This window comes from Palaemon carinicauda, unplaced genomic scaffold, assembly GCF_036898095.1.
Source record: "Palaemon carinicauda isolate YSFRI2023 unplaced genomic scaffold, ASM3689809v2 scaffold12, whole genome shotgun sequence".
NCBI classification, from domain to species: domain Eukaryota; kingdom Metazoa; phylum Arthropoda; class Malacostraca; order Decapoda; family Palaemonidae; genus Palaemon; species Palaemon carinicauda.
The window spans coordinates 208,306-222,695 of NW_027168704.1; the positions used below are offsets into that span (position 1 = coordinate 208,306).

Below are 14,390 nucleotides of genomic sequence, written 5' to 3' on the forward strand. Positions count from 1 at the left end.
AGATCCTTCAAGGGACAAGTAGCCTTGGTCGCACCCAACTGGCCCAAGAGCAACTGGTATCCTCTCCTGCGGGAGTTGAGACTATACCCTCACCCGATACCCAATCCGGTTCTGTCTCAGATAGTACAAACACGCGTTGTGTACGCTTTCTCAAACATTCAGAGCGCCCTAACTTTATGGACTTTATGAAGTTTGCGGCTATGCATGGTGCCAATATTGATCCTCAAAACACCTTGTTCCTAGAATCGGATAAACGGGATTCCACCATCCGCCAGTATGACTCTGCAGTTAAAAAGTTGGCAAAATTTTTAATAGACTCAGACGTGAACTGTATGAACTTGAACCTTACAGTCACTTTCTTTAGATCTTTATTAGAATCAGGTCTGGCAGCCAATACTATCACCACTATTAAATCGGCTCTGAAAAAGATCTTCCTAGTGGGTTTTAACATAGACTTAACCGACTCTTTGTTAGCTTCAATTCCGAAAGCTTGTGCCAGACTGAAACCGGTTACTCGTCCTACCCCGGTGACCTGGTTCCTTAATGACGTACTCAAATTGGCTTCTGATACCATTAACAGTTCTTGTGATTACATGCCCCTTCTCAGGAAAACACTTTTCCTGGTGAGCTTGGCTTCCGGGGCAAGAATTTCTGAATTGGCAGCCTTGTCGAGAGACCCGGGTCATATTGACTTTCTGCCTTCAGGAGAGGTCCTTCTTTCTCCTAACAAATTCTTTTTGGCTAAGAATGAAGACCCTCAAAACAGATGGACCTCCTGGAAAATTGTTCCCCTCACGCAAGATCCGTCGCTGTGCCCTGTCACTACTCTTAGGTCTTATTTATCCCGGACCTCCTCTAACTCCTCGGGGCCTCTATTCGTTAGAGAACAAGGCGGTACCATTACTATTAAAGGGATCAGGCAACAAATTTTGTATTTTATTAAACAAGCTAACCCTGACTATTTTCCTCTTGCACATGATATCAGGGCGGTTGCCACCTCGGTGAACTTCTTTCACCACATGAATTTTACAGACCTTTCCAGGTATACAGGGTGGAAATCACCGTCAGTGTTCAAGAAACACTACCTTAAACATTTGGAAGCCCTAAAATTTTCTACAGTAGCCGCAGGGAGCGTAGTTACTCCCAAGTAACTCACAGGTTAATGCCTTGACTCTTTATCTCTCCCTCTTACCTGCCTCATTTATACCCTATTGTATTCGTTGGTCTCGCACCTGAATACTGTTATTATATTTGTAAATTTTATGCTCCTGAGTATCTGTATATATTATCACTCACGGCATTATTATACCTACATTATTGGATTTATGTTCATATTTAAGATACCCTTATAATTGTTTTTTGGTACTCATCTCTGATTAAAGCATCCTGTATTTCCCTTACGCTTATGTTTATTCCTTTATTTTGCAAGTTTGGTGACATTTTTCTCTTGTATAGATTCACTGGGCGGCACAGGTTCGAGCCCAGAAAAGGGATTTTGACGTAGGAAAAATCTATTTCTGGGCGAAGGACCTGTGCCGCCCAGTGAACCCTCCCAGCTCCTCTCCCTTGGAGTCCCCAAACTTTGGGTGCTAAGGAGTTGGGTTCTGAGCGGATGCATTGTTAGTAGTACCGAGTGAGGTTGAACGGCTCTCCTCTATTGGGGTTATCTGTCGTGGATTAATCTAAATAATGCGGGACCTCTGGAATATACGCCCAATTTTATACCGACACCAATAGGTGAGCGAGCTAGTTAACCTAGCACTCCTTTACATTTTTTCTCTGGTATATTTAGCAGTAAATTACCTAAGAATAAGTGCTGAATGGAGCTTATTCACTGGGCGGCACAGGTCCTTCGCCCAGAAATAGATTTTTCCTACGTCAAAATCCCTTTTATAAGGATATTACGTTCGGTGAGGCTGGAAGATGAGCCATAATACTTTTATCGAGGGTAATTACCTATTCCGCTAGTTAGTGGGGTTTGCTTGCTACCGCTCCCTCTCACACACCAGTGATTTAGGTCACTTTGGTTTTGGCTCGTTGTCATTCTTCATGCATCACAAAGTTATACTTTGGACTGCCATTAATGGTTTTTGCTTGTTCTTTCTCTTTAATAGTATGTGTTTGTGTTGACTTTTGCCACCATGTTTACCTGCCCTGGACTTGAAGGCTGGCCCTGCGATACCTTCATGTTGGCCGTGGACACTGACCTCCACACCCTTTGACCCACCTGGAGAGGTCAACGGTGTGATTGTGGTAATAAGTGTAATGAGTGTCGGGAGTGAGCTGGCTCCTAGTGGGAAAGGTTTGGGTGATGGCGGAAGAAGTCAAAGCGGGATAATTCTCTTTCCAAGGTTTCTTTGAAGGGAAAAAAACAGAAGACCTCTTCTTCTGCTTCCTGACCTTCCTCCGAAGCTCCTACTCATTCAGCCTCTTCGGAGAGACTGTGGAGCAATAGCGTAGACCCTTCAATTTATGGCCAACCCTTGTCCTTGAGAGATGGTGTTGTTTCCCCTAGCGAAGCGGCCCCACTTCTCCCCGTGGGTGAGGCCTTGCTTATGTCTTCTGTGTTACAGGTGTGGTCATCCTTGGGTCTCCCGGGTCTGCCCTCCAAGGACTCCTTGCTGCAACTTATCCTCTGCGTTGCGAGTGTGCAGCCGTCGTTGACTTTGGAGGAGGATCCTCTAATTCCTGTCGACGTTTTGGTGTCAGAGGTGTCTTCTGTGGCCGCTGCCGACACATCTGTCCCTCCAGACTCTCCGGTTGTTGCTGACGACTACGTTTCCCCTGTTCTGTCCATCTTTCGAGGGGAAACTGAGTCCATCGTCTGTCTCCTGTGAGTGGTTCTTCCCCTCGGAGGAGTTCTCTCATAGAGACTCCTCTTTGGAGGACTGCTGATCTAGGTGAGCTTACTGATCCCATGTCTAAGAGCTCGTCCTCCGCTTCACCTGAGAGGTTGCCCTTGACCATCGCTGAAAAGGCGCCTCTTTAGCTCTTCAGCCTTGTGTTTGCAGCTGTCCCCCGCAGAGGAGCCTCCACTTTAGTGGTCTTCTGGCCCTCAACCTTCGGCCATTCCTGGTCATTATCCTGACGAAGCTGCCTCCAGTCATCGGCCGTCGACTTCTGTGGATCGTTTGCGATCCCTATTAGTGGATGTTTGCCCTTCCAAAGGGCACATCCTTGATCCAGTTCGACCTTTCTGTCAACCTGCCGTCATTCTTCCTGTCTCCTGTACATCATCCAGATGTTCTTCCGAAGCGTTCAGCTGCGAGCCAACACTCTCCAGCTCACCAGGGCCCTGCAGTGCACCAGTGTTCTCCCACAGTATGTCAGTACTAGCCTGTATTCCAACGCTTTCCACCGATGTGAAGTTCGCCTGGCTCGTCCTCAGCACCCTCCAATGCACCAGCGATCTATCGAACGCCGGCACTCTTCAGTGTAGCCCCTCCATTCCAAAGAGCAGCGTTTGCCAGCGCTCGCCAGCCAACCTACTGTACGCTCGCCAGTGCAACTGTGCTCTCCAACTCAAGCTCTTCAGCGCTCAACAAGACATCAGTTCTCTCATGCGCAGTCTCAGTCCCCAGCTCTCCTGCACAAAAGTACTTTCCAAACCAATAGCGCTCTCCTGCGTGTCAGCACTCTCATGCTCACCAGTGCTCTCCTGTGCGCCGGTGCTCTCCTGCGCGCCAGTGCTCTCCTGCACACTCACTGGAAACTGCACACCAGCATAATCCAGTGCAGTGCTTACTGCGCCCCAGTGCTATCCCGCTCACTAGCACTCTTCAGCACACAAGCTCTCTCTGGCCCACCAGTGCTCGTCAATGCGCCAGCGCTCACCGGCGCACTTGCGCTATGGCCATGAGCAGGTTCTACAAGCTCCTATGTTTATTGAACATCAAATCGACAGGTAACCATCGCCTCATTCCCATCCCCACAAACACATTACAGTGATACCGGCGGGGAAAGGGGAAGGGGTCTTCACAGAAGGGTTTCGGATCCCGAAGCTGCTTTCCTCGAAGGTGAACTTAACAGCAGCAGAGACTCTTCAGAGGGAACGTTCGGTCCCTTTCCCTTCAGGGAATTTTTTGACAGTGCGTCAGTCAGTCAGCAGCCGTTGTTCAGTGCTATGGTCAGAGTAGTGTGGTAAGCCTTCAAGCCTTCTCTGTCTGCCTGTTCTTCGAAGCACCCTTACAGCTCCAGCAGACGTACTGCAAGGAACCACGTCTTCTTGTTCTTCCTTGTAGAGGAAGAGAGGAGTCTCGGATGCGGTCACTTCCCTAAGGGTAAAGCTGACTCCGGTTAGGCCATCAGGGCCTGCTTTTCCTGCATCCGCCACCAGACATTCTCCTACCTCACCTCTGCCGAGAGAGTCGCCTCAAGGAGGGCTTCCTCCCTTCCACCTTCAGAGGAAGTTTCCCCTCACACACAGAGTTCTCCACCACTGATGGAAGTCAGGAGGGACATGATCATCCGGCCTTAGATGCTTGAGTCCTACCTCGGAAGGAACCTAAGGACTCCAAGACTTTTCCAAAGTCCTCTTCAAGGACCTCTAATTCTACAGATGCAGCCAGTCACTCAAGGGATGTCCGCAACCCACCCCGAAAAGAGCTCTTGGGTGTTGAAGAAGGAGACTTTGCTGCAAGTTCAATGTCGGAAGGACAGCAGAAAGTGTCGGAACATGCATTCTAGCAGGTTCAGACTCTCATGAGGGTTCTCAATTTGTTTACCAACCCAGAGATATCCCCATGAGAGGGCAAAGACATGGTCTTAGACCATGTCTTTTACACCCAGAAGCCCTCAAAGACCAGTACCGCCTTGCGTTGGTCTCAGAGGGCTAAAGAGTGCCAGGGCTAAGATTGCCCTACAGTCTTCTGTGGTTGGTGTTGTGGAAGGGGTATCTCTCCTCTCGATGCCACCATTCCAGCAATAGCAGAGTTCCTCTTGTATTTTCATGAGGAATTGTGTCCGTTAGTCTTAGCGGTAAAAGGCTGTTGCTCAGCCTCAAACCTCGCCTATAGACTGAATGGAATGGACATTTCTTCATCGCTAGAACTTTCCTTACTCATACGGAGTTATGAACTTACCTGTCCTCAGTCTGAAGTGAGACCTCTCCCATGGACTGTGGTTCGAGTTCTCAGCTCTCTAAAGAGACCTCCCTATAAACCATTATTGCCACCTAATTTGGAAGACGGTGTTCCTGCTAGCTTTGGCTTTGGCCAAGCGAGTTAGTGAACGTCCTGGTCTCTCATACGACATCGCCCATTCAAGGAAATGGGGGAGAGGTAATGTTAAGCTGTCTGACTCCCAGTGGGAGAGCTTTGGACATAGGTGCAAGAAGTCTTAAGAGAGATTCTTTGCCTTCGGGGTCCTCATCGAAGTCAAAGAAACCTCTGACTTCCTAATTGACCGCCTGATCTCTTCCCAAATCTCTTACTCAATCAGTATTCCGGTGAACTTTCAAGCAGAAGCATAGACCATTTAACACCAGGTCAACTTTGGTGTTCGAGGGACAGAACTGGGGTGATATTTTACAGGTGTGGCCATCGCTGGGTAGGGCTGGTTCCCTGTCGAACAAGGCATTGTTGGAGCTTCTCCATTGAGCTTCTGAGAGAAAGTGACACTGGCTTCGTCTAAGTTGGATCTGTTGGCAATGACTGTTGTCATTGGCTACGCTGGAGTTTCTGCCACCTTGCCCACAGAGGGTGTTCCCCTTTGTCTTTGCCTGCTGTGGAACTATAAAATGAGACATAATTCTTTTGTGTTTTACAGTTAAGCAACCTTTTTCTTGCCAGTTATCACTAGCTGGACTATAGAGAATGATTGCATAGCATTCATTACCATAGTGTTTATTGATTCTGTATATTTCGCAGACCGTAAGTGGACCCTTCAGTGAAAATAGGTTAAAGGCTGGACACCATTTATCAAGTATTATTTCTATCTCATGATTATTTTTATCACTGTCAGTCGTTTTCCATCATAATATAATTGCCTCATATATATTGACAGATTTTCCATGGGTAGTGTTTCACATACACGTCCCCAGAAACAAGTGACCATTAAGTGGCATAGAAAGAGTTCAGCAGCAGTCAAGGTTAAAGGTTGTCAATGTCCAAACCCTGGTGACTCCTTTTGTAGATAATGAACCACAATGTTAAGTGGTTCTCCTTCAAGCTTGAAGCTTTCTTAAGTCACAAGCTTGGAACTTTCGTATGTCACAAGCTTAAACCTTTTTTATGCATTGGAACTTTCTTGTCAAAAGCATGAAGCTTTTTAATATCACAAACTTGGAACTTTTTTATGTTCCAAGCTTGAAGCTTTCTTATGAGACAAGCTTGGAACTTTCTTATGTCACAAGCTGGGAACTTCGTTTGAATACTTTGACCTTGACTGAAAAGGCTCTTTCTTGGTGTTAATTGCTAAGAAATTTGCATCATAAACCTAATGGGACTGTATTTTGAAAGAGAACTTTTATATCTTATATCTTATTTTTGGGTGTGTGGGTGTCCTAAGAAAAATCAGGTACTTGTGTTTTTGTATTGATATAGTGGTGCCCAATTAGTGGGAGGCTTTTTTTCTTCAAATAATTTTTTAGTCTTGTATTATTTTTCAATTCTTATTTCATGTCATAGGAATGAACTTTTGTTACTAAGTCGTCTTCCCTTCGTTCAAGTATCCCCAGTACATGAAGACAGATGCCCACTTACAAGATGAGGAAGTCTTCAGGTGTACACTGTAGTGGTTTGCGGACTGTGGCCAGAGGTAGCACCCGAACTGCCTAGTGTCCGAATGCCGACCACAACCCGATGTTCACTACACAACAAATATACAACGGTGGAATACCCAAAAAAACCTAAGTAACAGGTCAAGAGAATGGAGCTCTGGGCAACACCCCTTGATTTATACTGGGCAAGGGGACCCAGCTAGACTCTTGCTTTTTATCATATCTTTCATTGGGCTAGCTGGATTATAAATAATAATAACGGAACACACTGTGGGAGGAAAGAATTATGATAAATTACTGTACTCAAGAAATCTTAAAAAAACAGAGGCTAGGGAAGGGGGCCACATTGATGTAAGGAACTGGAATGATATGCTGTATTCATAAAAACAAAAGAGATTTATTTGAAAAAACTGTTAGGAATAGCATTATATCAATTAGAATAATCAAAGGCAAAATTAACATCCCTTTTGCATTTTGTACCAGCAAGAGAAAAAATACTAGCTACATGCAAGATATACCACTACAGTTACAAAACGGAACATTAAAATCCTAACAAAACATGACTGCAGAACCCTCAATGCCCAAATTCTTTACTGAAAACTTCCCCAATGTTAATAATCAATGGCCTTAATATTGACCAGTCATGCTCTGCCGTCAAATCTGCTTTGAAGAACGGCAGCTAAAACTGAAGAATGGCATGCCAAAATACAGCTGAGGGCCAGTGTCTATCTTCCCTCATTTCTTACAATCACATCACACAATTCATTCCTACACTAAAGTTTCTGTAAGCTTTCAGAGGTGTTGACATCACATTGATGGAAAAGTATGAAAAATATTGCACTTTACTTACTACAACACCTCAATACAGTTTTTCCCTTGATCGCAGGACTCTAACATACCATAATTTAATTCTTGTTCCACATCTCTCATATCATGAATATGGAAAACTCAGTCACCATAAACCTTTTTTTTTTAGCAGGAGTCTCAGATCTCCAATCGGCAGGATTCCCTGTCATCCCAATCTCTTTTACAAGTTGGCCCTTATCAGTCTGACGATGAAGGTATCCATGAGTCATTGCAGACCTTCAGTTATAACAGTTAAACAGACCACTACACATTAGTAACAGGCAATACCCTAATTCTCTCTCCCTTACACTCCCTACTGAGTGTAGGGGGCTGCTGTCAATACCTTGATTATGTATCTATCAATACCTGGAAATAAGATTATAACAAATACAAGCATTTTTTTTATATGGGTACAGAGGGATATATATATATATATATATATATATATATATATATATATATATATATATATATATATATATATATATATACAGGTATAAAAAAATGACTGTTTCATACAATACAAATCCACTAAGCTTTCATAGATACAAACATATTTTATTCCATTCCCCCCATTAGCACTCGAGCCCATCCAAAAAAAATGCCTCGTAACTGACAGCAACACCCCACACAAACTCTGTACATTCAAGTGAAAAAAAAAAATTACCTAGCAGAAAATAAACTCAGTAAAAAGGTAGGATGATCAACTAAAGATTTAATTCATCATCCCTTCCTTCAGTTACATATCAAATTACATGAATTTACCTTAGGTACACTAGATTTTTTTCCACAGACTCGCGATTTAACCAAAAGCAATAGGAATAGACAAACTATCAGACAATATGGAAACACAGTACTTAAAAACAAAAAATTTGATTACCGTCTATTCCTCCCAACAATGCTTCAATAACATACAATATAACAATTTCATTAAATTTACAAAAACATTTAAGTATTACAGGAATACATTCAGGATCTATCAAGAAAAAAAAAATACAGTCATTGCAGTCCAAAACCAATTTTAAAGCATACAAAACTCATTGATTTTGGGCTACAGGTATTACATGATAAAAGCAATTTATTGAATTTATTATAACTGTCACAGTCAAGGTCAATTTTCAGTACAACAATAATGCAACAATTACAGAAACCTTAACTAAATAAAGATTTCCTCACACCATGTGTCCCTTTCTCAGCCTTTCAAATACCCAATGTGGGAATTACAATATGACTAATAAGAAGAAAAAGGGTAATTATTATCAAAAGTGTCTTTAAAAACTGTGCAAAGATTAATTCAGTGGGAGATTTATAGTTCTTCTGAGTCTCAAAATTCTGTCTCGGGACATGCACCGGGATTCAGCAATCTGCTGGCGAGCCATATTAATTTCTCGCAGCACAGGAGACAGGCTAAGCCGGAGACTCTCCAGATACAGGCTGGGTGTCTTTAATCGATTGATAACCTCGCATAAGAGTTGGTATCTGCGGGTGATCGACACACTTTGAGGTAAACCAGAGACAGAATCCGTAGACTCGGAAGAGGACGTTAAAAATCCCGAAAAATCAGGCGATGACTCGAGGCAACGTTGTGTTTCGGGCGACCCAAACAGTGTTGTAACGTTCAGGTTAGATATACCTGACTGTGCCACTTCAGCCTCGAGCTCTGACCGGTGTTTTAACCTACCATCAGAATGTAGGAAAGGGTTTGTATTCTGAGGTGACTCAGGAATGGAGGATGGTTCCCTCTCTATAATATTTGTCTGGTCAGTGAGACGAGGTCTCCACTCCAGGACTCGAGGCTGAACTAAAGGTAGGTCAAGAACAGGACCTTTTGGGGGACTAAATTCACTAAAGGTGGGATCTTCAGGCGACAGTCGGTCGTCACAATCGGGTGGCAAAAAGCCGAGAAAGTCATTATCAGGATAAATAGACACTGCCGATTCAGAAACAGGGCTTTCTAAAGTAGCAGGTCTTGACCAATCTGGACTGGAACTCTTGGAAACACCAGAAGGTAGTTCCAATAATGGAATACTGGAAACTTCCCAGAATTCCCAACTCCCCGGAGGATGAACGATACCTTCCTCTTGGAAAGAAGAAGCTAAGAACTGGGGAGCAGGCAATTTAGGAACAGGACAGTGAACCACTGACTCGGGAGAAAAAATAGGAGTTTTACACATTTCAGTGGGGCTGTTCTCCCACAGTTGGAGGACCAAATGATCTCGAAACGATTCAGGCTTTAACACAGGAGTCTCATCACAATTTTCCGGTGGAAATAACCAAGCATCCAGTGCTTTCTTTCTCTCGTAAGTCCTAGCTGGCTTAAGAATGGGCTTAGGCTGAGTAATAGCTCTAGTAGGATGGTGACTTTTCCTCTGTCGTTGGAACTTGATACAATCTCGAGACAGAAGGTAGGACGCCACTACTGCAGCCACCCCATAGGAGTCGCCATCACTACTAGAACTAGAACTCTCAGAGACTTCAGAAGAAACAGGACTTTCATCCATGAGTTCTGGACTATTCAGAGTCTCTGTAACAGGATCAGGACCCTTCGGATACCAGAGAAAGTGCCTCCTAAGATAAACTGGAGGTTCAAACCAGGCCTTTAACTGGATATGGTGAGCTTTTACCAGTTCACCATCAGGCAGTCTCTGCAGCTCATAGGTGACCTTATTCTTGTGTACCTTAGTAACACGGAATACCCCCTCAAACCTAGGGATGAGCTTGTTCGTCAGAAGGTGTCCCAACAGGTGCACCTTCTTAAGCACCAGAGAACCCTCTTTAAACGGTTTGTACCGAGGATGTCCTTCAGCCCATGGGTCTCTCGTTTCTGCTGATAGCAACGGGATACTATCAACATCCTGAGCACCCTTCAGTATGTTCTCAGTTGGAGTACAGCCAATCTCAGTGTGGTGGGAATGGTTGTAGCTGAGAACTGCTCGGGATAAGAACTGGTCCCATTTCCGAGATTCCCCAGAAATCACCCTCAGTAACTCACCAATGGTACGATTCACTCGCTCCACTGCACCGTTACTAGAGTGTTTATACGGAGTTGTTTTCACATGTACAACATTATACCGTTCCAACAACTCAGTAAATTCTTGGGAAATAAACTCAGGGCCGTTATTAGTCAATATCCGGACTGGAACACGAGGAATAACAGGAAAAACTCGGTCTTCAAGCGCCTGGCATATCGTACTGCTCTTCTTATTCCTTATGGGTACTGCCGTCACCCACTTGGAATAATGGTCGACTACCATCAGACACCCAATAAAACCATTACTGGTTGTTGGGAGACTCACAAGATCCATAGCAACCAATTCAAAGGGAGAAGAGGTCACTATTTTCAAGGTCGGAGGGGCAACCACCTCCCTTGAGACCTTACAAGTCTGACATTCCCAACACGTCCGCCACATATCTCTGATTACATTAATCAAAGATCTGTGCCAGACTAGTCGACGGAGCGTTTCAATCATTTTTCCGATCCCCCAGTGAGCATTCTGGAGGTGTGTCTCGGCAACTAGGTCAATCAGGACATTGAAGGTGACTACTGGGACTACTGAGCCGTCTGGGTTCCGCTTCACTAGCAAACCCACTAAGCTTTCATAGATACAAACATATTTTATTCCAACACCTCCTCTCTCTCTCTGATCTGGGCGTTTTATCAAGGCGAGGGAAACCAGTTTTCTTTCCTTGGCCCTCATCTCTCCCTTCTGGCCTCGGAAGGACTGGTTCCCAGACCTTTTTGAGGTCCTAGTGAACCCTCCTGTTAGATTGCTAAAGAGACCAGATCTACTCAAACAGCCTCACTTTCATTGTCTTCATCAGGGGCTCCACATGCTTCATCTTTATGCTTGGAGCCTGTCAGGAGGTTCTCAAGGTAAGAAGGCTTTTCATCTTGTTAGCCTAAGCCATGTGATGCTCTACATGTCGATTTTATCAAGTCAAATGGGCAGTTTTTTTTTTACGCTGGTGCCAGATGAAAGGTCATTCTTCTTCCAGACCCTCTCAGCCTAAAATTGCAGAATTCCTGGTCCATCTTCACAGGGATGGAGGGTATCTGTTGTTCTTGAGAAGGCACTGGACAACACAAAGGCAACCAGAAAGAAAAAACTTATGTTAGTAATGTTAATTTGCCATAACAGTAGAACCAAAGCAAAGGTAGAGGGAGTGATATGGAAGAGTTTGTGGTAAATGTTCCTGTCTGTGCAGGATTACTATAAAGCCCTTTGCTGTTCATAATTCTGGAGGAAGGCTCAGAGGTGCATAGGAGTATTAGCAAGACAATTTTGATGGTGACTGGAGAGGAAGTACAGCAAAGGAAATAAGACTATGGAGAAAACTCTGTCTTTTTGAAGAGCAAGGGGAAAACTATTTAAAGAATAAAACCAATGTCACAGGAGATGCTGTAGATTATAGAATCTACAGAGGATATGAGATTTTTAGGTGCCTGAAATGTGTAACAAGAACAGAAAAAACACAGACCAATGTCTGTGGTTTGTATGGTTAGGAAAAATACAAATTACAGTACTTTATGAATTTATTTTATTTTTAGAAAACTCCATTACTTTTATTGAGTTTTTCTCTTCTTCAACTGATTATAGTTTTCTATTCTTCCAGACTTTTCATCCCAAAGGAGTGAATCATCCACCTCTTGCTGCTAAAGCTTGTAAGCTACTGAAGGTATATGCAAGAGACGTAAGACTGGAAAAGAGAGGAAAGGGTCATGTTGGAAGATTTTGTTGTACAGTATGATGTCTGAGAATAGAAAGTTTAGTTTTAATTTCATCTTTGAAGTCTATTGAAAATAATATTAAAGGGTTTGTCATCTTGTGATAGGGAGAGAATAATGAATTCTGAACCACCTTTTGAATTTTCAATGAAAAGTGAAATTGAAGATCTATTTTCACCTGCAGTCGATCCAGAAAATAATGATACATCTGGCAGTGTTGCTCTCTTTAATGATGGCGCTCTTTTCTTGGATCCAAAAATGGAAGTCAAAGTAGAGCCAGAAATATTTGATTCTAGCGAAAGCAACTTGAAAAATTCCTACGAGTACGATGCATCATCGAGTGAAAACGGTTCATTAAGTTGTAATGAGAATGTCGATGATGAGGAAAGTGTAGACACTTACTTAGGGACAGCTGTGAAAGAGGATAAAGGAAGAGAAAAGGGAAGACTTTCATGTGTAATCAGTGGAAGAGAATTATTACAGAAAGATGTTTTGAATCAAGAGGTGAATCAAATAAAAGAGAAGCAGATAAAAAAAAGGATCTTTGGTAATGTTAACTCCAATGCTCTTGCTAGAAAGCGATGCACATGCAGTGAATGTGGGAAAACTTTTTCTAATAAATTTAATCTTACAGTGCATTTAAGAATTCACACGGGAGAAAAGCCATACAAATGCGATGTCTGTAGCAAAACATTTACTTTAGAAAATAATCTTACTACACATATAAGAATTCACACGGGAGAAAAGCCATACAAGTGCGAGGTTTGTAGCAAAGCATATACTAAGGAACATAATCTCACTGCACATTTAAGAATTCACACGGGAGAAAAGCCATACAAGTGCGATGTCTGTAGCAAAACATTTACTACGAAATACAATCTCACTGTACATTCAAGATTTCACATGGGAGAAAAGCCATACAAGTGCGATGTCTGTAGCAAAACATTTACCCGGAAATACAATCTCACTATACATTCAAGAATTCACACGGGAAAGAAGCCATACAAGTGCGATGTCTGTAGCAAAACATTTACCCAGAAATACAATCTCACTAAACATTCAAGAGTTCACATAGGAGAGAAGTCATACAAGTGTGATGTCTGTAGCAAAACATTTCCTTCGAAATACAGTTTCGCTGCACATTCAACTATTCACACGGGAGAAAAGCCATACAAGTGCGATGTCTGTTGCAAAACATTTACTGCAAAAGCACATCTCACTGTACATTTAAGACTTCACACGGGAGAGAAGCCATACAAGTGCGATGTTTGTTGCAAAACATTTTCCCAGAAACACAATCTCGCTATACATTCAAGATTTCACACGGGAGAAAATCCATACAAGTGCGATGTCTGTAGCAAAATATTCAACATGAAACAAAGTCTCACTGTACATTTAAGACTTCACACAGGAGAGAAGCCATACAAGTGCGATGTCTGTAGCAAAACATTTACCCAGAAATACAATCTCACTAAACATTCAAGAATTCACTCGGGAAAGAAGCCATACAAGTGCGATGTCTGTAGCAAAACATTTACCCAAACACAAAGTCTCACTGTACATTTAAGACTTCACACAGGAGAGAAGCCATACAAGTGCGATGTCTGTAGCAAAACATTTACCCAGAAATACAATCTCACTAAACATTCAAGAGTTCACACAGGAGAGAAGCCATACAAGTGTGATGTCTGTAGCAAAACATTTACTTTGAAACAACTTCTCACTAGACATTTAAGAGTCCACCAGATCAGTTAAGTCCTAATCCTGGACCCTAGCAACCATCAAGGGAAGGAAGCCCCCCCCCCCCCCCCCAAAAAAAAAGAAGACAATTTCAAAATGTTAAATGGTCCCTTGCGGAGAAGAAAGTACTCCTTTTCAGCTTCACATACATAAGGTATGAGGTGTGGGGCAGACGTAGAAACCAAGTATCCGAGGAAAAAATTAGAGATTCTGATTTACCACCTGAGAAAATTAGTATTATAAACTGGCCACAAGGAGAGACAGGTAGCATAGATGTTAAGACCAGGAAGATTCTCACCCTGCACAAAGTCACATATAGAAACCAGTGTATGGACAGAATATAGGCCTACTTCCCACGCA

At 43.1% G+C, this 14,390-nt stretch overlaps 1 protein-coding gene across 1 annotated transcript in view; it reads left to right on the top strand.

Moving 5' to 3' along the window:
* LOC137635395 (zinc finger protein 665-like) overlaps positions 1–14,045 on the top strand; it is a 31,908-nt gene extending 17,863 nt beyond the window's left edge. The window contains exons 3-4 of the mRNA XM_068367874.1: positions 12,114–12,227; positions 12,925–14,045. Coding sequence (XP_068223975.1) covers positions 12,114–12,227; positions 12,925–14,045 — 1,235 coding nt within the window. The remainder of the gene's footprint in view (positions 1–12,113; positions 12,228–12,924) is intronic.
* The last annotated feature ends 345 nt before the right edge of the window (positions 14,046–14,390 follow it).